Raw genomic sequence first — 27,064 nt, 5'->3', positions numbered from 1 at the left:
CAACTTAAAGAGAAGTGAGACACCAAGAAAAAGGTGTGAACAGCTCAAGGTCAGACGCAGACCTCATGCACACTGCAGCTGAAGACATAGAAGGCCGTGCAACAGATGAATGTTAGCAAGTAAAAGGAAGTTGCAGCTCACAATTAACAGAAAAAGACTGTGACTTATGAGCTTTGAGGTTTACATTTGCAATAACAAAGAAATGTGTTCTTCTGCAGATAAGTTTAGCTTATGAACTTCTGCTTCTGCCTTTTGTATAAAGCAGCGTAGACCACGGCTGGTGGGCAGAAGCCTTATTCATTTTACTTACTCAGTGTTTTTGTATTTTGCTCTTTTCATTTTAATTTCTTTGGATCCTGATCTATTTCATGATTTAGATTTTTCTGCCAAAAGAAAATAAACAATCTAACTAAAACACAGAAACCATTTTTGATATTTTGATATTCATCCTTCCAGAAGACCTTCATATAACTTCAGGTATGACTCTTTTTAACTCTCTAATTTTCCAGAATAATTAAACTTCCTTAAGGCAGAATTTTGGGAAATATGATGTTGAAACTGATGGAATAAGCCTTTGATGAGAGAAGATGTATTCTTAATAATAATGATAAACACTTTAAATTACCCTTGATAAAACTAAGATTATCAATATAATAAGTCTTCCTGCTTATTTCAGGATTCAAACTTGTTTTTTTTTTGTTAGTTCGCCCCGATATCTGTCTGAACATCAATATACACCCATAAACCTCAACTAATGCCCAGCGCAGTTGTTCACTGATGCGCTTTGTTTAAAATGTGTTGTCAGACTTGTCTTCTGAGTCAAGATGGCACGGTTGGTAATCTGGGTGGCTGTCTTCGTGCTATTTGCATCCTGTGTTGGGACGCCAGTGGAGAATTTGAAGACGGTGAGGAATGTTTTATTTTATTGCTTATTTGCTTTACATCCACACATGCTCAACACGGACGTAATATTCAATAACATGTTTCTTTCGTGTTTCTGTTTAGCTTTGGCAAAAATTAAAAAGCTGGATTCATCGTCCAATCCAACTGAATATGGCTCCAAACTCTGTGGATGACATGTACGACAAATGCGAAAATGACATGGAGAGAATAATAGCGGAGACATTTTTACAAAATGAGAAAAACAAAAATAAGGACTTCAAACAGGCCTGGGATAGTGCAGAGAAATACTACAACAAGAATTGGGCGGATAACCCGCCGCTGAAGAAGGAACAAATCATGGCTCTTTATGCATACACCCTGAACGTCCCACCGCTGTACCGCGAATTCAACAACGCAGTACGAAAACAAAAATCTGTGTACGAAATCAAATTCCCGTTTCACACTCTGCACTTCTACCTCACCATGGCCCTGCGCGCCATCAAACCCAAAGCAGGAAACTGTGTCACTGTTTTCCGGAGAACAAACTGCAAATTCAGCAAAGATGTTCTCAACAAAGAGATTCGTCTTGGCGCTTTTTCCTCCAGTTCGATGGGTAACTATCCTTGCGAGAAAATATTTGGTAGCCAGTCATGCTTTGAGATCTCCACCTGTTTTGGAGCAAACATCTCAGAGTACTCTAGCATTAAATCAGAAAAAGAAGTCCTGATCCCTCCCTACGAAGTTTTTAAAGTAACAGAAATAAAGAAAGCCGCTGACAACAACAAACTTCCTTGTGAGGTCGTCTACAAGCTGCAGAGCACAAACAAACCTCATTCCAATTTAAACTGTACTCTAGTCAGGAGAAAACGTCTGCGTGGTTTTAACTGAAACGTCCTAGAAATAAAGGCGGTGGTGCGCAGATCTGGACATAATTTGAGATTTCTTTTTCAAGAAAATCAGTTCTATTTTAACAAAACGTAACTCAAATTTCATCTCGTTCACTCAAATCCAATCCTGAGTTTCACATGGTGTGTTGAGGGCCGACCGAGTTATGATAACAAATATCCAACAGTGAATGTGAACATGCATAATCTTTACTGTGTAAAATTTTAAGAGAGAAAACTGTCTAAATTGTGAAGCTGAAATTAAATGACAAGTAACATTTAATCGTTAATTCACATTTATTGTGCACATGAGTTTTAACTACAACCATTAACTTTCCTTTTTTTAATGTTTTCTTTCCCATAAAAAGTAATCCCAAACCAGTTCTACTCTGCTCTTTGTTTTCTGATCTAACAAGCCAGCTTGTTAGATCAGATGGCTTCTCAAACTGAGCTTTGTGATGATGTCTGTATGCGGATTCAGATATCTTTTTGACAAGCTACAGTAAGTGTTTAAAATATTTTATTGCTCATGTGAGTAAGGAAACTGTAAAATAATTCAGAAAACAGAAAAAAACCCCAATGTTTTTATTACATTGTGGCACTTTGTAACCCATTAATCTGCATACAATGTTTAAAGTGAGTCATTCCTTCTTACTGTCGCCACATGCTTGATCAAGATGTTCATTTGCTGCAAAGTCAAGAACTCATAATAATTAGCTGGGCTGCTTTAGATTGTAATATTTTTATGTGACTTCAGTGAAACGATCATCTGCATTTAAATTTATTAAAATGTATCAAAATTTGAATTGTGAACTGCATACGCATATGAAGCTGGATTTGAATCTGTATGATTGGACTGTTTTAGATTGATAAGATGTTGATTTGAACCAGAATATATTCTGTGTGATTGGACATGAATTTGACCCTTTTGTCTTATGTGAGATGATATCTGTTGTGAATTGTTGCTATTTAAAATAACTTTAAAAACTTTAGATTTTAAAAGTGTCTTTAAAATAGTTAAATGTTTGTGATCATCTATCTAACAAACAAAAAAAACCCATTCATAAACAGTTATTCAATTTTATTCTTTAATGAAGGAAGGGGGATGAGTGTGACGGTGTATCTCAAGATCTGCTGATTTTTGTGTCTTTAAAATCCAAGACATTTTAAAGTTTTGCATTTTAGGACTGTAGAAAAGAAACAATCTAAGAATAATTGGAGGCGAATCAACTTAAAGAGAAGTGAGACACCAAGAAAAAGGTGTGAACAGCTCAAGGTCAGACGAAGACCTCATGCACACTGCAGCTGAAGACATAGAAGGCCGTGCAACAGATGAATGTTAGCAAGTAAAAGGAAGTTGCAGCTCACAATTAACAGAAAAAGACTGTGACTTATGAGCTTTGAGGTTTACATTTGCAATAATAAAGAAATGTGTTCTTCTGCAGATAAGTTTAGCTTATGAACTTCTGCTTCTGCTTTATGTATAAAGCAGCGTAGACCAGGGCTGGTGGGCAGAAGCCTTATTCATATAATTTGCTGGGCTGCTTTAGATTGTAATTTTTTTATGTGGCTACAATGAAACGATCATCTGCATTTAAATTTATTAAAATGTATCAAAATTTGAATTGTGAACTGCATACGCATATGAAGCTGGATTTGAATCTGTATGATTGGACTGTTTTAGATTGATAAGATTTTGATTTGAACCAGAATATATTCTGTGTGATTGGACATGAATTTGACCCTTTTGTCTTATGTGAGACGATATCTGTTGTGAATAATTGCTATTTAAAATAACTTTTAAGTGTCTTTAAAATAGTTAAATGTTTGATGGTTGTGATCATTTATTTTGTTCATCTGCTATATTTCCTGATTGATTTTTTCTGTTTTAATAAACATTATATTGGAACACCTGAGCCTTGCTGCGTCTGTGTTCAGATAAAATAATGTTGTTCAGAAAATATTCTTGAAATACTCTCAAAACAGATCAAGCACAAAACTGATCTACAGTATGAATGTTTGGATTGTGAAATAAAATAATAATAATATTAATAATAATAATAAAAACATGTTGCCTTGCATATCAAATGTCCAAAAGTTTCCGTGTTCACCACGGTACCTAGACTCCACTGGGTTTTTTTTAACAACTGGAGATCTGGGTCAGACTTTCTACAGAACTTGACTGGTTTGAGTCTTACCTAAAGAACAGAGACTTCTCAACGTCAGTAGATGTCAATAGGTAACTATCCATCAGAGCTGGCAAAACTCACACATGGAGAACCCCAAGGTTCCAGGTTGGGTTTCCCTTTATTTAATATCTGTGTACATTTAAAAATGGTCATAACTCTCATCAGAAATCTGCCATGTTTACAAAATAAATCTTCTGATGAATTCAGATCAGTTGTTATGAGATAAATCATAGCATCTCAGGTAACTGTTCACAAAAAGCAGTTTTACTCATTATTTTAATTCTAATATTATTCATTCAATAAATTCCTGGATTGTGGACCGATGGCTCCGTCTTTCTTCTGACTAAGTTGGGGGTGAGATGATGCAGTTCACGTCCAGCAGCTTTCACTTAGTTTCTAACTTGCAGCACAAGCACAGAAATCAAGAAACAACCCCGCCACCTAGTGGTCAAAGTCGTTACAACATGTCCTGATTTTCAACACTATTTACACCATAATTAAAGTGGACGCGGCCCAATAGACAACGTACGTGATCAACCAAGTGCCATGACTGGACACCGCCTGATCGTTAATCTTTCGGACCTAAAGAAGAACGATCAAGAGTCAGTGCACAGCTTCAGCTTCAGCTAGGAAAGGAGTGATGTGGTGATGACTTCCTGAAGAGTTCCTCAAAGAGACAGACGCCCAATTTCAAGGCTTTAAGTTACAAAGTCAGACCAAAGTATTGCTGTTCCTCTTTATATTGACCTGAACTGAATAAAAGTGAAGGATTTAAAGCATGATATGTCTACTTTAAAGATCAAATATATCTAAATTTTGGGGTTGCTAAATATCTGCTGAGATTCTCCTGAACTCCCTGCTCATCGTCTCTCAGCATCATTTGATGGTTTTTGAGGTATTTAGTCAGTTAGTGTCGCATAGAGCTGAATAAAAACTTGGTTATTTCTATGGGATTCAAATTGCCCCTGTGAAAATTGAAAATCCATTTCAAGTGGGTTTTAAAAAAAAAAAAAAAAGTTTAGTGTTTATATGTTGGTGATTTTGTATCTCAAATTCAGTTGGTTTTGTGTGTCGTCTGTGTCTTTTAAAGTTTTGCATATTAGGGCTAAAGGGAAAAAAACTATTAAAAACAAAGAATAGTGGAGGCAAATCAACTTAAAGAGAAGTGAGACACCAAGAATAAGGTGTGAACAGCTCAAGCACAGAAGCAGATAAGATAAGACATGAACACAAGTAAAAGGAAGCTGCAGCTCACAATTAACAGAAAAAGACTGACTCATGAGATTTGATGTTTACATTTGCAATAATAAAGAAATGTGTTCTTCTGCAGATAAGTGTAGATGTTTTTTTTATCTGTTGATAGGTTAGCTTATGAACTTCTGTCCACATTTTCTTCATAACCCAATCCCAGCTTGTCCTTTTCCAGGACTTTGTTGCTGATGTGGCAACATTGATGGAGCTGTTTTATCAGTGGATTTGGTCTTAAATTAATAACAGAATATCTGAATTGGATCATCTAAATATCTGCTGAGATTCTCCTGAACTCCCTGATCATCGTCTCTAAGCATCATTTTATGGTTTTTAAGGTATTTAGTCAGTTAGTGTCACATAGAGCTGAATAAAATGTTCTTACTTTTACGGTGTTGGATAAACTCCTGTCAAAACTGAAAATCCATTTCAAGTGTTTTTTGCAAACATGTTAATCATTTTTCTTCACAGAACAATTAAAGTTTGTCCTTTTCCAGAACAGCAATAGGAGCTTTGTATTTTCAGTGAGGTAATGTGCAATTGGCAAATGCTCTGTTGTTAGTGGGATTTCAAACCGGGCCTAAACCAATCAACTGATCGACAACAGACAACAATCTGCCTCTGGATCCAAACCAAAAGAAAAAGACATTCATAAATGGTTATTCAATTTTATTCTGTAATGAAGGAGGAGGGATGTGAGTGTGTTGGTGTATCTCAAAACCTGTTGATTTTTGTGTCTTTAAAATCCAAGACATTTTAAAGTTTTGCATTTTAGGGCTGTAGAAAAGAAACAATCTAAGAATAATTGGAGGCGAATCAACTTAAAGAGAAGTGAGACACCAAGAAAAAGGTGTGAACAGCTCAAGGTCAGACGAAGACCTCATGCACACTGCAGCTGAAGACATAGAAGGCCGTGCAACAGATGAATGTTAGCAAGTAAAAGGAAGTTGCAGCTCACAATTAACAGAAAAAAACTGTGACTTATGAGCTTTGAGGTTTACATTTGCAATAATAAAAAAATGTGTTCTTCTGCAGATAAGTTTAGCTTATGAACTTCTGCTTCTGCCTTTTGTATAAAGCAGCGTAGACCAGGGCTGGTGGGCAGAAGCCTTATTCATTTTACTTACTCAGTGTTTTTGTATTTTGCTCTTTTCACTTTAATTTCTTTGGATCCTGATCTATTTCATGATTTGGATTTTTCTGCCAAAAGAAAATAAACAATCTAACTAAAACACAGAAACCATTTTTAATATTTTGATAATCATCCTTCCAGAAGCTCTTCATATAACTTCAGGTATGACTCATTTTTTACTCTCTAATTTTCCAGAATAATTAAACTTCCTTAAGGCAGAATTTTGGGAAATATGATGTTGAAACTGATGGAATAAGCCTTTGATGAGAGAAGATGTATTCTTAAACAAGAATAATAATAAACAATAGACACCCTAAGTTACCCTTGGTAAAACTATTGTCAATGTAATACTGCAATTCAACGGTTAATTCAGTAAAAACAAAAACTATGTTTATGTATATGTCCAAAGAATGGTGAATCGGTTCTGATCAAATATGTTCATGTTACCCCACTTCCTCCTACTCCACCATCACTTAATTTATTCTTCTATTGGATCATGCTTAGAATTGTGTAACTCTGTATACTGATATTTTAAGTCTTCAGTTCAACATCTGCAAGGGGGGGGAAATGCATCTGCATGTAATTTTCTACAAATTAGTGTTTTTGATCACATTACATCTATGCTGGCCTCTCTATACTGACTTCCTGCCTAGTTCAGGATTGAGTTCAAACTGTGTTCTTTTGTGTCCTGATCTTATTTCAGCCCTGATATCTGTCTGAACATTAATATAACCCATAAACTTCAACCAGCGCTCAGCTTAATTATTCATAGATCTGCTTTAAAAGCTGAGGTACCACAGCTTTGTTGGTGGCAGCACCTAGTTTAAGGGAAAAACTACATTGGCACATTAAAGTTACGCGGACCAAACATTTTTTTCTTGCTTGTTTTCAGAGTTGCCTGCTGAGTCACAATGTCAAAGTTGATCATTTTTGTGGCTGTGTTTATGTTATTTGGACCTTGTCTTGGGGCTCCACAAGCGAAGTTGAAGAAGGTGAAGAAAAATTTACTTGTTTATTTAAATGTTGTAGATTCACACATGCTGAACATAAACACTAGTAATCAGTAATGTGTTTCTTTTTGTTTTTGCTTAATTTTGGCAGAAATGTAAAACTTTGCCGGATTGCCCAATCCAACTGGATATGGCTCCAGAGTCTGTGGATGACATGTACGACAAATGTGAAAATGACCAAGAGAAAAAAATAAAGACATTTTTACAAAATGAGATAAACAAAAATAAGAACTTCAAACAGGCCTGGAATAAAGCTGAGAAATATTACAGTAAATGGACGAATAACCTGCCGCTGAAGAAGGAACAAATCATGGCTCTGTACGCGTACACCCTGAACGTCCCACCGCTATACTATGATTTCAACAACGCAACCCGAACACAAAAATCTGTGTACAAAACCAAATTCCTGTATCACACTCTGCACTTCTACCTCACCATGGCCCTGCGCACCATCAAACCCAAAGCAGGAAACTGTGTCACCGTTTTCCGGAGAACAAAATGCAAATTCAGCAAAAATGTTCTCAACAAAGAGATTCGTCTTGGCGCTTTTTCCTCCAGTTCGATGGGTAACTATGCTAATGAAGAGTTTGGTACCCAGTCATGCTTTGAGATCTCCACCTGTTTTGGAGCAGACATCTCAAAATACTCTAGCACTAAATCAGAAAACGAAGTCCTGATCCCTCCGTACGAAGTTTTTAGAGTAACAGAAATAAAGGAAAGCTCAAAGCACAACAAACTTCCTTGTGAGGTTGTCTACAAACTTCAGAGCACAAACAAACCTCTGTCCAATTTAAACTGTGATCTGATCGAGAAGAAACGTCCTCATGGTTTTAACTGAACAGTCTAGAAATAAAAGTAACTGCAAATCTGGACATGATTTGAGATTTTTTTAAAGAAAATTGGCTACTCAGTTCTGTTTAACAATTAGATATGATAACAAATATACAACAGTGAGTGTGTACACCTACAAGCACTACTGTGTAAAAAAAAGTATGAAAAAATTGTCTAAATTGTAAAGCTGAAATTAAATGACGGGCAACATTGAAATGTTAATTCACATAAGTGCACATTAATTTGAACTACAACCATTAACTTTCTCCTCTCTTTGCTTCTCAAACTGAGCTTGGTGATGACTGTACACAGAATCAGACATGGCTTTTTAAATATATAATACTTAAATGATGATGATCTACAAATATTTACTCTTCACATGCAGTTGGGAGGTTGGTGAAGGTTATGTTTTCATATACCAACAAAATATAGTGCATTTAAGTCGATATTTCATAATGTTTTGGTTGCAGGCCAAATCAAATCAATGTATTTTTCCTGACAGCCTCGCTCATCAAATTCAAATGGCAAGAATATTATCATTGTAAACCAATCAGATATCTTTTTGACAAGTCATAGTAACTGTAAACTATTTTATAGTTTATATGAGTAAGGAAACTAAACAATTCAGAAGACAGAGGCAAAAAAAAAAAAACAATCCATCGCTTTTACTATGTTTTGTCACTTTGAAACTCATTAATTTACAGAGAGTGTGTTTAAAGTGAGTCATTCCTTCTTACTGTCGCCACATGCTTGATCAAGATGTTCATTTGCTGCAAAGTCAAAAACTCATAATAATTAGCTGGGCTGCTTTAGATTGTAATATTTTTATGAGGCTACAATGAAAAGATCATCTGCATTAAAATTTATTAAAATTTGAATTGTGAACTGCATACGCATATGAAGCTGGATTTGAATCTGTATGATTGGACTGTTTTAGATTGATAAGATTTTGATTTGAACCAGAATATATTCTGTGTGATTGGACATGAATTTGACCCTTTTGTCTTATGTGAGACGATATCTGTTGTGAATTGTTGCTATTTAAAATAACTTTTAAGTGTCTTTAAAATAGTTAAATGTTTGATGGTTGTGATCATTTATTTTGTTCATCTGCTATATTTCCTGATTGATTTTTTTCTGTTTTAATAAACATTATATTGGAACACCTGAGCCTTGCTGCGTCTGTGTTCAGATAAAATAATGTTGTTCAGAAAATATTCTTGAAATACTCTCAAAACAGATCAAGCACAAAACTGATCTACAGTATGAATGTTTGGATTGTGAAATAAAATAATAATAATAATAATAAAAACATGTTGCTTTGCATATCAAATGTCCAAAAGTTTCCGTGTTCACCACGGTACCGAAACTCCACTGGGTTTTTTTTTTAACAACTGGAGATCTGGGTCAGACTTTCTACAGAACTTGACTGGTTCTAGTCTTACCTAAAGAACAGAGACTTCTCAACGTCAGTAGATGTCAATAGGTAACTATCCATCAGAGCTGACAAAACTCACACATGGAGAACCCCAAGGTTCCACGTTGGGTTCCCTTTATTTAATATCTGTGTACATTTAAAAATGGTCATGTCTCATCAGAAATCTGCCATGTTTACAAAACAAATCCTCTGATGAATTCAGATCAGTTGTTATGAGATAAATCATAGCATCTCAGGTAACTGTTCACAAAAAGCAGTTTTACTCATTATTTTAATTCTAATATTATTCACTCAATAAATTCCTGGATTGTGGACCGATGGCTCCGTCTTTCTTCTGACTAAGTTGGGGGTGAGATGATGCAGTTCACGTCCAGCAGCTTTCACTTAGTTTCTAACTTGCAGCACAAGCACAGAAATCAAGAAACAACCCCGCCACCTAGTGGTCAAAGTCGTTACAACATGTCCTGATTTTCAACACTATTTACACCATAATTAAAGTGGACGCGGCCCAATGGACAGCGTACGTGATCAACCAAGTGCCATGACTGGACACCGTCTGATCGTTAATCTTTCGGACCTAAAGAAGAACGATCAAGAGTCAGTGCACAGCTTCAGCTTCAGCTAGGAAAGGAGTGATGTGGTGATGACTTCCTGAAGAGTTCCTCAAAGAGACAGACGCCCAATTTCAAGGCTTTAAGTTACAAAGTCAGACCAAAGTATTGCTGTTCCTCTTTATATTGACCTGAACTGAAGAAGAATTTAAAGCATGATATGTCCACTTTAAAGATCAAATATACTTAAATCTAAATGAAGTCATTCAATAGGTCAAGATGACCTATTGACCTATAGGTCACAGATCAGGATCTGAACAGATGTTTAAGACTGGTTAAGCTGGTGTTGATTTTAAAGAACATACATGTACTATCAGTTTTGCGCTTACATGACAAACGATCACAGGTGAAGTGGCCATAATCTTTGTTGTAAGTTTTATTCAGTTGGGAAACCATTAGCTTGACAAAAACAACTGATTATTCTTTTGTAAACATGTCATGACATGGAGGAAGGAGCAGAAAGTTGGAGTTGTTTTCTACCCATCAACAGAAGAGGAGATGTGTTTTATTAATTGCACAGGGTGGAAAACTGTCCTTCTATTGGATGGAACGGTTGTTAGGCGACGGTACTCCTTGAGCCGCAATATTTCAGATTGTAAAACGTAAGCTCGCAACTTCTGGCAGTCAAATTCCCCCATAGGTTGCATTGAGTATTTTGGTTCCACTTCAGGGTCAGGAGACCCTGGTTCCACTCCAGGAGACACTGAGGTGGAACCAGGCCTTCCAGCCTTTCTGTTGCCCCCAAACAGGATAAAACAGGCGCAGAAGGTCAGAGAGTTCACAGAGTCTCAACTTTATCTGCCTGGTGATGTATCCCTCACCTTTGGCGATAAGTCCTCAGAGGTTTCCACAGAAGAAGATGCTGATGGTAAATTGCCAAAAGCAACATGAAGTAGCAGATTAGATAGATGACTGAGGGTGAGAGAAGTTTTCACTTCCTCTTTGTGCTTCTGTACGTTTGTCATGCTTTGTCAATGTCCTGGACAAGTTTGTGTACACGCCACAGAAGCCATCCATCCATCCATCCATCCATCCATCCATCCATCCATCCATCCATCCATCCATCCATCTTCTTCCACTTATCCGAGGTCAGGTCGCGGGGGTAGCAGCTTCAGAAGGGAGGCCCAGACTTCCCTCTCCCCGGCTACTTCTTCCAGCTCTTCCGGGGGAATCCCGAGGCGTTCCCAGGCCAGCCGAGAGACATAATCCCTCCAGCGTGTCCTGGGTCTTCCCCGGGGCCTCCTCCCGGTGAATAATAATGACGCATGCTACTTAACAGACTGGCTGGTTTACAGGTCCAATTATGTATTTGAAAAATTAACAAGTTTAATTCTGATGACTCTGTACATCAGTACTACTACAGCTATGTAGTTTTAAACTCTGTTGTATTCTGTTTTTGTTTTATTTTACTTGTTCTGGTGACTATATAGCAAAAGTAATTGTATCACTCTGAATCTTTTTTTTTTCCTGAAAGCAAATAAAGTTTAAACGTTTTTTTTACCCCTCCAGGGGGTCTTTTGTGGGCTCTAGTGACCCTTATATGATAGTAGGCTGACAGGAAACGGGGAAGACATGCGGCAAATATCGTCGGGTCCGGGAGTCGAACCCGCGACGGCCGCGTCGAGGACTCAAGGCCTCCAAATACGGGTTGCGCTAACCACTACGCCACCACGGCATGCCCTTGTCTGACCTTTTTAAGAAGAAGACTGTTGGGTTTTGTTGAAGCAGAAGTTTGTGGAAAAACAACCAGCAAGAATGACAAGTCCCTTCTTATCTTTTAGACAATGAGTTTGACATCATCATATAAAAGTATGTCAGTCATGATTAACCAGCACACTGACTTTGAACTTGCTTGGGGTCATGGACCTTTACTGCCTTACCAAAACAAAAGGTACACTCTACAACTTCTATTACCATTTACTGTGGTTTAGTTTTACAAAGATTCATGTCCATTCAGTGCTAAACTATATTGCCAAGACTATTTGCTCACCCATCCAAATGATCAGAATCAGGTGTTCCCATGTTTTTCAAGGCCACAGGTGCATAAAATTAGGCACGTAGGCATGTTGACTGTTTTTACAAACATCTGTGAAAGAATGGCTCGCTCTAAAGAGCTCAGTGAATTTCAGTGTGGAACTGTGATTGGATGCCACCTGTGCAACAAACCCAGTTGTGACATTTTCTCGCTGCTAAATATTGAATTAGAAGAAAATGGAAGTGTTTGGAAATGGCAGCAAGTCAGCCATAAAGTGGTCATGCCAAGGAAACTGACAGAGCGAGGTCAGTGGATGGTGAAGCACATAGTGCGAAGAGGAAAGTGCAACTTTCTGTAGACTCAATCACTACACACCTTCAAGCTTCAGATTAGCTCAAGAACAATCCACAGAGCTTCATGGACTGGGTTTCCATGGTGACCAGCTGCATCCAAACCATACATCATAAACTGCAATGCTTCTCAATGATTAAGAACAGAAAACATGACAACTTATGTTTTGCACGCATAATAGAGATGAAGTTATTTTACAGTTCACAATAGCGGTTGAGAACAAACGCGCGTCATGTTTTACAAGTCTTATTGTAGTTATGCTGCTTTTCTATACAACATCATTCTCTTTTTCTAAAAAAAAATAGTCATTTAATCTCAGTATCAAAGAACGAATAAGGAAAGTTCCACCAACGTATACCAACATACTGAAGATAAATAAAGAAGCAATGTGTATTTGTATGTTGTCCAGCTTAAATTACAGGTTCCTTAACTACAGATGAAACCAGATAATTTGAAAAGAAAATTTGCATGGCTGGATTAGCAATATATAGTATGCAAAAAAGTAAAATTTTAGCTCTGAATGAAGCAGTTTGAGTGGTTGGCTGTTTATTTTTTATGACAATACACTATAAAATTATAGTTAAAAATCTAGAGCAGCAACACACTGACACACATGATTTACCCTACTTTGTTAAGTTGACCACAAGTTTTTGAAGTATTTCCACATGTGTGTCTGTGGGTGGGTCTTTTCTAAACAGCAGCGTATTTAAGGAGCAGTCATTGTAGAAATCCTAATCCTGCTGGCCAACCCTTCATCACTTGATAATATATTCCAGAACGACGTTGTTTTTGGAAAAACGTAAGATTTCATTTCGGTTTTAAAATACAAGTATAGTGTTTGCTGGAGCTCCTGTGAGATTAAATTTTAATATTCCTTACATATAGTCATCACATTGATAAATATTGTTTTCCTGTCTTTCTGTTTAACTGTTAATTTGTTGCAGGACTGCGAGGATGAAGGCCAAAATGTTCCTGATTGGTTCTCTGTGGTTGTCTCTTTGCTGCCTGCTTCGTGTTCAACCAAAGAAGGCAAGTTTTCTTTCTGTTGGTGTCATAGTGCAAATTTAATATACTTTATATTAGACTTTCTTTTTCTTTCAAAGTAAGAAAATTATACTTACTGCAACAGCATGGGCATTTTTATTTTTGGTGAAAATCTTACATCAAAACAATTCTACTTGCAAAATTCATAAAAGGTCATTTAGATTTTAAGTTCGCAATGCTATTTTTTTAAATTTCCTACATTGAAGGATGTATTTCCTGTTATTTCCAACTAAGTAAGTGGAGTGAATGTAACCTCATCTACATCCTGCTTTTCTCTTTGTCCTATGTATATCTATTTTTTCTCATTGCTTTTAGATTGGTGATCCGCTGGACATGGCTGTGAACTCTGTTGATGACAGGTACTCTACCTGTGCTACACAGATGGAGGCAAAGGTCAAAAAGACGTATTTTGAAAAGGAAATGGAAAATAGTGTATTCAGCAAGGCATGGAAGGGAGCAGAAAGTTGTGCAGATAGAAATATGAAACAAAAAGAAGCAGCAGATGAGGCTCTAACAAAAGATCACATGCAAGCAATTTGTGTTTACACAGCTGGAGGGCAAGCAGATTTCTATAAGGCATTCAATGACGCAGTCAAGACCAACAGACAACAATATAGTTCATCCTTTCCATTCCACTCTTTGCATTTCTGGCTGACCAGAGCGATACAGATCCTCAAACCCAATTATAATGAATGTTACACAACTTTCCGTAGAATGAAATCCACATTAACTGGTGAAGTCAACCAAGAAATTCGATTTGGTAATTTTGCCTCCTCCTCCAAATTAACAACTCTGACAAGCTTTGGTAATACAACATGCTTTAACATTACAACCTGTCATGGAGCTTATCTGAAAAAATACCCAAAGCTCAAAGATCATGAGCAGGAGGTGCTCATTCCACCTTATGAGACGTTCAAGATAGTCAGCAAAGCTAAACCTCAAGAACTTAATGACTGTAAGACTGTCTATGTTCTGAAAGATAATGGTGTTGAAAGCAATCTTGACTGCCATGTTGCAAACCAAATAATTTTGTGATTTTCTTTCTTCACACACATTAATTTAGAACAGTTTCATCTTGTTCTAAATTTACACCTGGCTGATCTTTAAAGAGAAAGTTCAGATTGATCTCAATCAACTTCCTCATTTGAATAAACATGCAGAAATTTAGGCTGTAGCGTAAAAGCTAATGGCGAGCTTCTCTGTGCTACTTAGAACCGTTTAACTGCTGCAAGCTGAAGCTTTGGGTTTGCTTAGAGGACAGGGGTTTTTAAACCATTGTTTTGCTAATGTGAAAGTATTTCTGCTGGAAGAAAATGCTGTTCTTTTTCTTTATTCTGTGCAACTTCAATAAATACATTAATATGTAAACATGTGTTATGTTTCTTTAATGAATGTCAGCATTGTGTACGTATTAAATTATACAATATTTTAGTAGAAAGATTATATGTGTATTGTTTGCATAATAATAGATGAATTAATTAATATAACTGAATATTTCTGAGTAGTTTAAGTTTGGCCTGTGACTTTAAATAAAAAGGTCCATGCTTTCCTAAACGGCAACTATATTTTGATTCAAGTTTCAGCTTGTAACTTTACGTTACAAAGTCAGACCAAAGTATTGCTGTTCCTCTTTATATTGACCTGAATTGAATAAAAGTGAAGGATTTAAAGCATGATATTTCTACTTTAAAGATCAAATATATCTAAACTTTGGGGTTGCTTTCAGTTTAATAATAATTGGTCCTTGAAATGTCTCTTTGCACAGAATCTATACTCAGTTTTAATGTACTAATTTGTGGTTCTGCATGTCTGAACTCCTTAGGAAGTGGTCTGCAGGGGTCTTATGAGAAGCAGGAAGTGGTATGTTGACTAAAAGCTCTTCTGCTGATCTGCAGATTCATGGTTAACATATAAAAAGCAACTATGTGTGAGGCCAGTCATGGAGAAAGGATATCGGTGTGAATAAATGTATGAGTTCGAAGAGAATTTTGAAGAGAAATTTGTGTGAGTACTATCAACAATATGCTGTATGAACCATGTACATATAAATTGTGTTTTATTCTGCATGAGCTGTGCAAGATAATTTGTTCTTGTTGGTGGGTTAGAGGTTAGGGTTAGGTCAAATGCAACTTTGAGTCAACACACTTCTGTGTTGAGACTTTCATGTTCTCCTTTTTGCAGAGCGCTGTCTCAGAAGGACATTCTGTTGTTTTCTTCTTCCTCCAAGTGATGCTCATATCCACTAATGTGCCACATTTGATGAAGTCATCCGATAGGTCAATTTGAAAAGGTGTAATTTAGAAGATCCTGAATGTAGCCTTTAATTACCAGGCTCATGTTTCGCTTTTTCCAAATCATCAGTGGAATAATGGGAACAAGTTGTTGGTTCATGACCGTTTATGAATTTGAGATAAAGGGTGTTTATGAAATATTATGATGGATGTCTTCTGAAAACATATAGTTAAACTGCAATCTTTTAAACTAATGTATCTTACATGTTCAAAAAGTCTCAACTTGATCTGGTTGATTTGGTAACATTTCCCTCCCCTCTTTGTCAATCGCTCTTTAGAGGTTTTCACAGAAGAAGATGTGGGAAGTACACCACCAAATAAGATAAACGACTAAGCGTGAGAAACTGCTTCACTTCCTCTCTGTGTTGATGTACTCTTGTCATGTTAAGCTATTACCTTGCAGACGTTTCTGTAAACAGCATAAAAGTAGCATAAAAATAATAACATGATACAGGCCTTAGGAAACCAACTGGTTGGTTTACAAATCCAAAAATGGTATCTGCATGTCCAATTATGCATTTGGAATAAAGTTAGGGGTGTCACTAAAGGCTTGATTGTTAATATTAGGGAGCAGCAGGGTGTTTATATAGGTAGCTCTAAAAAAAGAAGAAAAACAAATACTGCTGGTGACTTAATAGCAAAAGTAATTTCTTCAGTGTTTGAATTGTCACTTCATACCAAACAGGTGTAAACTAATAGGTCCTTTTTGTGGTTTTGTGAACTGACGGACTGATGCGTCACCCTATTGACCGACCACAACATCGGTTGTGCTCTTCCTGAGCGTCGCGCTAAAACTGCGGGAGGGTTAAAGGTTAAATAGTTCAATCTAGTCGAAACTTTGCCAAAAAAAAAAGAAAAGTAGTATTCATTTAATGATTTCCTGCCCACTCTGTACTTGTGCACTGATGGCTGCTTGGTGCTGAGTTTAGGGTGAGATGGTGAAGTTTGGGTCCAACATGAATCTCATAAATGACAACACAATGATGATCTTAAAGTATTGTCAGGATGGGACATAAAAGCCTCGTTTACGTCAACGCAGCAAAATAACATATCTTACTAATCAGTCATAAATTTTAACCAAAATATCATCTGCACAAGTTTTTCCACTTTTATTGTCTCATATACAGAGCAGTCCCCACTGATCAGCAGCAGTAGTTCATGTGAACAGTTAATATATTTACTATTCAAATAGTAATGGAGACAAGCTGTGATGTTTTTCTGTGACTGTTGTCCACTAAAATAACTGATTTTGCCGAGTCTTTTTCAAACTTTGTTGTCAACTTGCTAATTTTTTAAGGTTTTTTTTTTTGCCATAACTCAGACTTCCCTTTCCTTCTCCTTATCAAATATAATCCCTTGTTACCTGAGAAGACATTGCCTCATCGTCCTGCTGCTGGCCTCTCCTCTAATGTCTCCTCCCTGATTCTTTGCTCTTTCTGTTGTGACAATAAAGATTCATTTCAAAAATGTGGAAAACAACAGTGAGTCCAACTTCTGACCAGAAATGAAAGAGGACTGGGTTTATTCCTGGCATTAACTGACTAGCAATGAATGTAAAATAGGTAACAACAGCATTAAAATTCTTGCTAACTAGCTTGTTTGAAAGAAAACTCTGCAAAGTTTCTTGCTAGTTTCTGAATGTGAAACAGAATGTGAAGCTCAGCCGAGCAGCAGCTCTCCCCTCAGTGATCAGATCTACAGGTGTAAACTGTGCTGTACATTGTGATGAAAAGCAGTACTTGCTGTAATGGCTGTGACCGCTAGGTGGCGCGGTTGTAGTTGGACCAACGTTCTTGTGCTGCAAGTTAGAAACTAAGTGGAAAGGATATGTGTATACATACTGTATGTACAGTACAGACCAAAAGTTTGAACACACCTTTTAATTCAATGAGTTTCCTTTATTTTCATGACTATTGACATTGTAGATTCACACTGAAGGCATCAAAACTATGAACAACACATGTGGAAATATGCACTAAACAAAAAAGTGTAAAACAACTGAAAATACCCCTTATATTCTAGTTTCTTCAAAGTAGCAACCTTTTGCTGTGATTACTGCTTTGCACACACTCTGCATTTTCTTGATGAGCTTCAAGAGGTCGTCACCTGAAATGGTTTTCACTTCATAGGTCAACCTGCCCTGTCAGGTTAATAAGTGGGATTTATTACCTTATAAATAGTCATGAAAATAAAGAAAACCTATTTTAATTAAAAGGTGTGTCCAAACTTTTGGTCTGTACTGTATATAAAATTATGACTAACTAGAAAGATGACGTGCCATTTCCAGAAGTTTTTAACAGCTTGGTGTTATCTGGCGCTAAAAGGTTACACTGTTTGCTGCGTTGACATGAACCTTTAGCACTCATTGAAAAAAGAGCAAATCTAAAACTAGCTTGCAAAGTTTTGGAAATTATATGCAAATGCAAAAAACGTTATCTGTTTAAAGCCTGGTCATACTTTCATTTCTCCAGTCCTTTTCTGCATCTGCTTCAGCCATTTGCTTCATCATACTGCCAGTCCACTGTTCCTGTAACTGTCACCACAACTAAAGAGATATGTATACTTTTTTTTGCGGTCATTTTAACATCTAACTGTTACAGAGTGACTAGGTTAACCCTTTAACTGCCCACTCGACCATATGATTTAGCACATTTTGAGTCTCTATATCTCAATATGAGGAGTGCCTAACTTAGCTTAACCTGATTGAGCCATCTCTGCCGCTTGGTTGAGGTACGATATGCTAAAGAAATCCACTGGAGGGCACTGTTTCTTTAAATAGTATTCTTCTTCTTCCCCTCTCCAACCAGGAAGTCAGAAACACAAAAATCTGTCACAAATATCGACTGGTTGTGGTAAAACTTTGAAAGGTAGAAATAGGTTTCTGGCATATAATAGTGTTATAGACCTTACTAAACAGAATTATGTTACTTGATACCACCTAAAAAGCTAAATTAAAGGTCTAATAATTTTTTTAAAATATGCCTGACCAAACGGTTGATTTGTCACTTTATGGTAAATGTTGCAAATTAAGCTAATGTAGTTAACATTTAATTTTTTTGCTATAAAATCAAAAGTAATTTTCATCTATTGGTGTAAATATGAAACAATGTGTTATTACAGTGTTATACACTAAGAATAATTATAACATCATTATCTTACAAAATAATTTTTGTGATTTTCTGAGTTGATATTAGCAAATATGGTAAAATTTTAGAATAAATGTGGGGAAATCATAATTTTCACAACTACTAACTAATTTTAACTTTTCAACCACCACTAGAGGGACACTAAATCCTTCTATGGTGCAAAGCCACGCACTCTTCTCGCCCTTGTACCAGAAAATCCTTAAGAATCTGATTGTGATCTAAGTGATGATGACCAAGTAGACGATCCTGATTATCAGCCCACACAAGCAGATGATACTGGAGACAGCTCTTCTGAATCCCTGGATGAAGAGGAGGCTCCCTCAAAAAGCAGATCTTCTACACAGCCACCTCGTAAAAGGAGCAGGAAAGGGAAACACACACTAAAAACTGTTCCCTTGGAGCAGCCAAATGACAACACCGACCCAAGTTACACCCCAGGCCCCAACAAAAGCACAAGAAGAATCTGGAAGCAGGAAGACATTGATGAGTTCCAGGTTCTTAATTCAAGATTTGAACCCCTTGAAGCTGTGCCCTCACCCTTCCAGTATTTCAAAACACTGATGAGATGATTGAATATATCGCACATCACACCAATTTGTACTCTGCTCAAGAGTTGGGGGATCCAATCAAGACTAGTCCTGAAAAGATAGAGCATTTCCTAGTGATCCTTCTTTTTATGGGTGTTTTCAATTTCCCATCACTGGAGGACCACTGGCACCGTGAATCACGCTTCGACCTGATCACTGACATCATGTCAAGGAGGAGATTCCAGCTGTTACGGCGATACATTCATTTATGAGGGAGATGCAGTCTGTGTCCAAAAGGAGTGTCCAGGTGGAAATGTGAGAAATGTAATGTCTTCCTGTGTTTGAATGCAAACCAGGAATGCTTTAAGTTATATCACCAGAGGTAAAGTGCATCTAATGCACAAAAAGAATGCTGTTTTGCAAACACATAGATAAGGTTGGAAATGTGATGTTTTAATATGTTTGGTAATGTTTTTTCTGTGTTTGCCATGTTTTTTCAAAGTTTAAATGAAAACAAGTAACACTAGTTCAGTCAATCCTCCAGATACGTGACACTTGTGTCCCAAAATACATGCTGTTGCACCAAAACAGAAAAGGTGTGCTGAGATATAAAAGCAACAAATGTTTCTATTGTTCTGCAGTATTTTCTTTTCCTTTTTGAATGTAAAAATGAATGTTTTGCACTGTTACCTATAATCAGAAGTGGATTGAATGTGAGAATTTTGTGCTGTTGCACTTTAATACAGATACAGTCAAGATGGGAAGATTAAAAATGCAATATTCCCTTGTTCGACGCAATATTTTCCTTGGTTGAAATTAAAACCAGTGTTTTGTGGCATTTTGACAGAAATAAACTGTATCCAATGCCCCAGACATTTTTTGTTGGTTATTTCTTTATAAATTAGCATTTTATTTTAATTTATCTACTGTACTTGGTATTTTTATTACGTCATATACTTAAACCATCAAGTGACATCTCAACTGTTTGGTAGAGATCAATATTTGAAAAACCACAGGGTCTGTTGGAAAAAAATTTTTTGATTGTGTATATGAGTCACCCTAGGGTAAAAGAAATGCAAAGAAAAAAATTTTCACAGGTTTTTTTCTTGGTGTGGTTGTTAAAGGGTTAAGCTAATCCTGATGCTTTAGGGACACCATCCTGCATGTTTTATGTGTATGTGTGGCCCAACATGTTATTTTAATGATTAGATGATTAAAGGGTTTTACAAAACTTGATAAAATAGTGAGCAGGTAGATCTACCACTGTATCAACTGGGTGTTGAACAGGGAAATGTGACATGCAGGATAGCAGTCTTTAAGAACAGGGACTGAATCAAACTAGTTTAAATGTGTGTGAGTTTGTTGTGTAGACTGGCAAAAGGTTTGCAAGGACTTTAACATGGTTTGTGGGGACACTGTGCTTCTGTTATATACACCAGGTCAGTATAATGTTAGTTTTTAATCACTTCATTGTTTGCTGAATGTGAACCTATTATATCTTGACCCCTGATGACCTTCTAAATATGACAGGCTATCATGTTCCGTGCTGACAATATTTAAAGATCATTATTGTGCCGCAATTTACTGAGTATAGACTGTTTTGACATGTCTAGTTTAATAAGTGATTTATCTATTACTCTGTTTGGGATGATAACTTCTGGAAAACTGTCTGTTATTATTAACTGTTCACATGTATTATATACAACGACTTCAGTCTATAGAAATGAAGATTAAACAGCTGGAGGTGAACTTTGAAATCAATGCTAACTGTGGAAATCAGACAACTCTTCCTCAACTCAACGGAGCGGTTGTACGCCTCGCATCAAGCAGCTCATCCTGGAACGCTCTGGGTGCCAAGCTGAAGCAAAAGTCTCACACCGCAAATCCGATGAGGCGGCTGACAGGGAGAACCCCTCACCTGGACGAATCAGCGTGGCCGGCTCTGAGCCGAAACCCACCTTCAACCTCAACACCTGCTCCACCAAAGAAAAACAAACAAGCAGCTGCAACCAAAACGGTTCCACCGACCCCACTCCCAAGAACAGAGCGACCAGCCCAATCCTCAAAACATTCTGACTCTGTGGGAATCCCACTGAAAAACAGATTTTGTGTACTCCAGCCTGAGCCTCTGAGTGAAACCTCGCTTTCAAACATCAACAATGAGGCAAGTCCAACACATCCACCCCCCAAAGCCCTAAAGGACAAAGCGGCTACCAGGAAAACGAAAGGTATGCCAAAAGTGCTTATTGTTGGAGATGAGGCAGTAAATGGAATCAGTCATGTTTGCAATCCCAAGAAAACGAGAGTGATTTCTTTTCCTGGTGACACTGTCTCTGATTTAACTCGTAAAGTTCTTTCGCTAACCACTGATCAGCCAGATATTGAGTCCTTAGTTGTGCATGTTGGAGCCAACGATGTGGCAAAGCAGAAATCCGAGATTCTGAAAAAGGACTTTAATATTCTACTGAACACTATGGGAAAGTTAAAAATGAAGTTATTTCTCAGTGGTCCAATTCCATCACCTCAATGGGGAGACGAAAAACACTCCAGGCTGGACATGATAAACAAATGGCTGATTGAAAGCTGCTCTGCCAGCTCAGTGACCTTCATCAATAACCTCTGGATCTATTGGCAGCGCTTTCACCTTTTTGGAAGAGGTGGACGCAATCTTAATAAACATGGGATAAAGCTGCTCACTGCAAACCTTTTTCATTTTATCAACAAGGACAGCAACGTGATCATCGCTTCAGAAGAACAGGCTCAAGGATTTCTGACTAGGAAGAAACCTTATCAGGAACAAAAACAAGCTGATACAACATCGACTGGAGACGGAGCGACTGGTTCCCTTCCTCCTTCTCCGCTCCTTCTCTGCTCACTCACTCATTCACAGGATTCACAAGATACACATGAAGAAATGTCTTCTGGACCGGAGTTTCTTAAATTTACAGATGGAATGAATCAACAGGTTGTACTTGGGACGTCTCTCCTTAGCCCTCACGTAGCAGACCTCACTTCATTTAAGCCACCTGCCTCTAACTTCCCAGAGGATCCATCACTCTGCGTTTCTGAGGTCTGAGGCCGGGGTCCAGACTTTATCTTTACACCCTTCTTGCTCCAGAATGTGTCTGGCCCATCGGCACTGCAGAACAGGACATTACCTGTCCGGATCACTACAAGAAAATTTACAAGAAACAGAAACATAAAATACAGCGGACCTAAGACTTTAAAATACTGTTGTTAGTTTATAAATCACTGAACAGCTTAGCACCACAATACATTAAAGATCTGCTGTTGTTGTATCAACCTTCCAGACCTCTCAGGTCTTCCGGTTCTGGTCTGCTTTGCATCCCCAGAACCAGAACCAAATGAGGAGAAGCAGCTTTCAGCATCTATGCACCACAAATTTGGAACAAACTTCCAGAAAACTGTAAAACAGCTGAAACACTGAATTCTTTTAACAAAATTTTACTTGCTCAGTGTTTTTGTATTTTGCTCTTTTCACTTTAATTTCTTTGGTTCCTGATCTATTTCATGCAGTGGTTCTTAACCTTTTTGGATGTACTGAACCCACCAGTTTCATATGAGCATTCACTGAACCCTTATTTAGAGATAAATAAAATATGATTTTTTTTCCAAATTCAAGACATAGGTATATGTATTTTTCACTGGTGCACAAAATGAGCAGTGAATGAATGTCACCTTGCTCAAAGAACAAAACCAACAGTGCATGAACTCACAACAAACTACAGTATTACTTTATTCTGGCCCCCCAAAAATATTTCGGCCCCATTAAAGAATTTCAGCCCCCAAAAATATTTTAATATTTTTTAATAACTTAATTTTTTTTGTGTTTTACTGTTTTTTGTCGTTTTGAATCCACAAAATACTTTTTTGGGGCCAGAATAAAGCATTGCCCAAGCTACATACCTGCAAATCAATGTGACTTCTGCTGTTGTTTTTAGGAGACCTGTTCAGATATGCGTGAGAGTAGCACCTTGGTAAGTGCTACTCTCATGTCATCTTCACAGCAAAGTCTGTACCTTTTCTTCTTTTTTTGCTCGACATATTTAGTATGGAAAGAAGCCACATGACATACAACTACAACAGCCGTTGACTACTGCGCACACTAAATTCCCCGCAGCACCGATTGGCCGAGCAATATAACATGGTCCCCTGCAGCAAGCGATGGCCAAGCGGGGCGTGTCATCACGACTTTACACAAGTGTCTTTACCTCCGCGGCAGAGGCTCCGCCGAACCCCTGAGACCGACTCATCGAACCCCTGGGGTTCGATAGAACCTTAAAGTAAAGGTTAAGAACCACTGATTTCATGAGTTAGATTTTTCTCCCAAAAAAATAAACAATCTAACTAACTAATTCAGTAAAAACAAAAACTATGTTTATTTATATGTCCAAAGAATGGTGAATCGGTTCTGATCAAATATGTTCATGTTACCCCACGTCCTCCTAGTCCACCATCACTTAACTTATTCTTCTATTGGATCATGCTTAGAATTGTGTAACTCTGTATACTGATATTTTAAGTCTTCAGTTCAACATCTGCAAGGGGGGGGAAATGCATCTGCATGTAATTTTCTACAAATTAGTGTTTTTGATCACATTACATCTATGCTGGCCTCTCTATACTGACTTCCTGCCTAGTTCAGGATTGAGTTCAAACTGGTTTTTTTGTGTCCTGATCTTATTTCAGCCCTGATATCTGGTTGAACATTAATATAACCCATAAACTTCAACCAGCGCTCAGCTTAATTATTCATAGATCTGCTTTAAAAGCTGAGGTACCACAGCTTTGTTGGTGGCAGCACCTAATTTAAGGGAAAAACTACATTGGCACATTAAAGTTACGCGGACCAAACATTTTTTTCTTGCTTGTTTTCAGAGTTGCCTGCTGAGTTAAGAAGTCGAAGTTGATGAAGGTGAGAAAAATTTTACTTGTTTATTTAAATGTTGTAGATTCACACATGCTGAACATAAACACTAGTAATCTGTAATGTGTTTCTTTTTGTTTTCGCTTAATTTTGGCAGGAATGTAAGACTTTGCTGGATAGCCCAATCAAATCAGATAAGGCTCCAAACTCTGTTTGACGAAGAAGACATGGAGACAAAAGTAAAGACAGACTTTTTACTAAATGAGACAAACAAAAAGAAGGACTTCAAACAGGCCTGGAATAAAGCCAAGAAAGCACACAGCAAATAAATATTTCACTACAATCCAAAGCAATTTCCAACAGAGTAGAATTTATTTTCAAAATGTGCAAAATGTGCATGTGTACTTGCGCATTAAAAGACAGCAGACTAGTTAAAACAATTGTAGAAATGTGAGCAACGCAACATGCCAAACACACAGATCTTAAAAAAACCCTTAATGCAATAAATACTTGAATTACAATAAGAGTAATTAGTTATTAGCAGTTAGTTCAGCATACAAATATGCTTACGCATTATTTATCATAAATATGACCAGAATGACACGTCTTAAGATTCACTGGCCGATTATTTTATTAGGAATTAACTGAAGTGCAAAAATATATTAAATTTTAATTGCTTGTATTGCATTTGCTTTTTTAAGACTATTTGATCTTCATATATTCTCAATAATGTCTTCTAATACATTACCTCTGTTTCTCTCATCTACAAGGTCAAGGTGGTGATAATTTCGGTGGTTGCGCTCATATTGCTTGTTCTTGTTCTTGGTCTTGGTCTTGGTCTTGGGCATGCATCTGAAAAGAAGGTGAGGGATATTTGTTTAATTGCTGCACAACCTTACATTAGGAACATAAACATGACTAATAAATACTATTTTTATTTTGTTTTTCTGTTTAATGTGGGCAGAAAAGTCAAGATTGTCCTCCAATCTCACTAGATATGGCTCCAGACTCTGTTGATGACATGTACGACAAATGTGAAGAGAAGATGAAGGAAAAAATAGAGACAGACTTTTTAAAAAATGAGAAAAACAAAAATAAAAACTTTAAAGAGGCCTGGAATAAAGCTGAGGAATACTACAATAGAAAACGGGAGAAAAATAACCTGCCACTGATGAAAGAACAAATCATGGCTGCTCATGCGTACACCCTTGAAGAACCACCTTTGTACCGTGAATTCAACAACGCAGTCCGAACACAAAAGTCTGAGTACAAAACCAAATTCCCGTATCACACTCTGCACTTCTACCTCACCATGGCCCTGCGCACCATCAAACCCAAACCAGAAAATTGCATCACTGGCTACCGTAGAGCAAGCTGTAAATTCAGGAAAGATGTTCTCAACAAAGAGATTCGTTTTAGTGCTTTTTCCTCCAGTTCAGCAGATGGCTATGGTGATAAAATGTTTGGTGAGGAATCATGCTTTGAAATCACCACATGTTTTGGAGCAGACATCTCAGAGTTCTCTGCGTTTAAGTCAGAAAGAGAAGTCCTGATCCCTCCTTACGAGGTTTTTAAAGTAACAGAAATAAAGGAAAGCTCTGAGCACAACAAGCTTCCTTGTAATGTTGTCTACAAACTTCAGAGCACAAAAACAACAAGTTCCAATTTAAACTGTGCTTTTTTCAACTAGAAATGAAAAATTCTGCTCTTTGAGACAATTGACCATCTACAAAGATTTAATTGAAACATTCTAGAAATAAAAATAACTCTGCTGGTGTCGACATAATTTGATATTTTCTCCCAAGAAAATGGGCCTAATCAGTTTCACACAGTGAAGTAATTAGATATTATGATAACAAATATACAACAGTGAGTGTGAATACCTATGTAAGATTCTGAATGTGTTTAAATTGTTAAGCTGAATTTCAATAAGGACAGATAATATTGGTTTGCTCTACAACCATTAACTTTCTTCTCTGCTTTTTTGTTTTTCAATAAAAAGCAAGACCAAATCAGTGCTACTATGCCTTTTTTATGACTCAGCTTGTGACAGCAAATGGCCTCCCAAACTGAGCGTTGTGATGTCTGTATGCAATTTCAACAGTGCAACAAAATCAATAAAAATATAATGTCAAATGATTCATTAATAACCTCTTGGGAACAGAACCTCTTTTTTGTATATTTTTTGGACAGTTCTCGAAAAAAAAACATCCCCAGAAAGAATTCCATACATCTCAGAAACTACAAGGTGTATTTGACTGGTTCAGGTATCAAAATAAAAGCAATATTCTGGAGAATCCTCTAATTTCATTCCCCCAAAAAATAAGCATAGACATTTTAGAAAAGTACTGGTTGATAAAATTCCAGGCAAACATTCCAAATGTGCCATTTTTGGACATTTTGGCACCATGAGTCCAATTACAAATTTCTCTCTATTTATTTATTTTTCCCCCCAACCTATATCTTGCTATAAATATTATTTGCAATTAATAACAGTGGGTTTTTTAAAGAGAGAGAACAGCTCAACTGGTTGGTAGAAGGTGTTTAGTCCAAGGCTCTACACGTGGTGTTGATACCACAGTGCTGTGGGACACTGGATCTCAGGTGTCCATCGTGG

At 37.1% G+C, this 27,064-nt stretch overlaps 3 protein-coding genes across 5 annotated transcripts; all 3 read left to right on the top strand.

The window, feature by feature from the left end:
* Positions 1 to 366: 366 nt before the first annotated feature.
* Positions 367 to 8,828, top strand: LOC102224904 (ecto-ADP-ribosyltransferase 5-like). 2 transcript variants are annotated; one of them, XM_005817178.3, is made up of 3 exons: positions 367 to 477; positions 806 to 905; positions 1,006 to 3,632. In XM_005817178.3, the coding sequence occupies exons 2-3, from the start codon at positions 825 to 827 to the stop codon at positions 1,768 to 1,770; spliced, it is 846 nt and encodes a 281-aa protein (XP_005817235.2). In that variant the 5' UTR covers positions 367 to 477; positions 806 to 824; the 3' UTR covers positions 1,771 to 3,632. The 2 variants fall into 2 exon arrangements, with proteins under 2 accessions (XP_005817235.2, XP_023188952.1); XM_023333184.1 differs by lacking the exons at positions 367 to 477; positions 806 to 905; positions 1,006 to 3,632 and adding exons at positions 6,288 to 6,497; positions 7,228 to 7,327; positions 7,437 to 8,828.
* Positions 8,829 to 13,302: 4,474 nt separating this feature from the next.
* LOC102218159 (erythroblast NAD(P)(+)--arginine ADP-ribosyltransferase-like) lies at positions 13,303 to 14,896 on the top strand. The gene is made up of 3 exons (XM_014475644.2): positions 13,303 to 13,350; positions 13,496 to 13,595; positions 13,911 to 14,896. The coding sequence occupies exons 2-3, from the start codon at positions 13,506 to 13,508 to the stop codon at positions 14,628 to 14,630; spliced, it is 810 nt and encodes a 269-aa protein (XP_014331130.1). The 5' UTR covers positions 13,303 to 13,350; positions 13,496 to 13,505; the 3' UTR covers positions 14,631 to 14,896.
* Positions 14,897 to 15,534: 638 nt separating this feature from the next.
* LOC111608556 (ecto-ADP-ribosyltransferase 5-like) lies at positions 15,535 to 26,522 on the top strand. Of its 2 annotated transcripts, XM_023333392.1 has the most exons (6): positions 15,577 to 15,599; positions 16,165 to 16,222; positions 24,459 to 24,495; positions 24,605 to 24,686; positions 25,218 to 25,310; positions 25,412 to 26,522. In XM_023333392.1, exons 4-6 carry the CDS (start codon positions 24,675 to 24,677, stop codon positions 26,135 to 26,137), a joined length of 831 nt encoding a protein of 276 aa, XP_023189160.1. In that variant the 5' UTR covers positions 15,577 to 15,599; positions 16,165 to 16,222; positions 24,459 to 24,495; positions 24,605 to 24,674; the 3' UTR covers positions 26,138 to 26,522. The 2 variants fall into 2 exon arrangements, with proteins under 2 accessions (XP_023189159.1, XP_023189160.1); XM_023333391.1 differs by lacking the exon at positions 16,165 to 16,222 and having other exon boundaries at positions 15,535 to 15,599.
* The last annotated feature ends 542 nt before the right edge of the window (positions 26,523 to 27,064 follow it).

Source organism: Xiphophorus maculatus, chromosome 5 (genome assembly GCF_002775205.1).
Source record: "Xiphophorus maculatus strain JP 163 A chromosome 5, X_maculatus-5.0-male, whole genome shotgun sequence".
NCBI lineage: Eukaryota > Metazoa > Chordata > Actinopteri > Cyprinodontiformes > Poeciliidae > Xiphophorus > Xiphophorus maculatus.
Note: the sequence above shows the minus strand (reverse complement) of the source record. Positions and strands in the feature narration are given on the sequence as shown.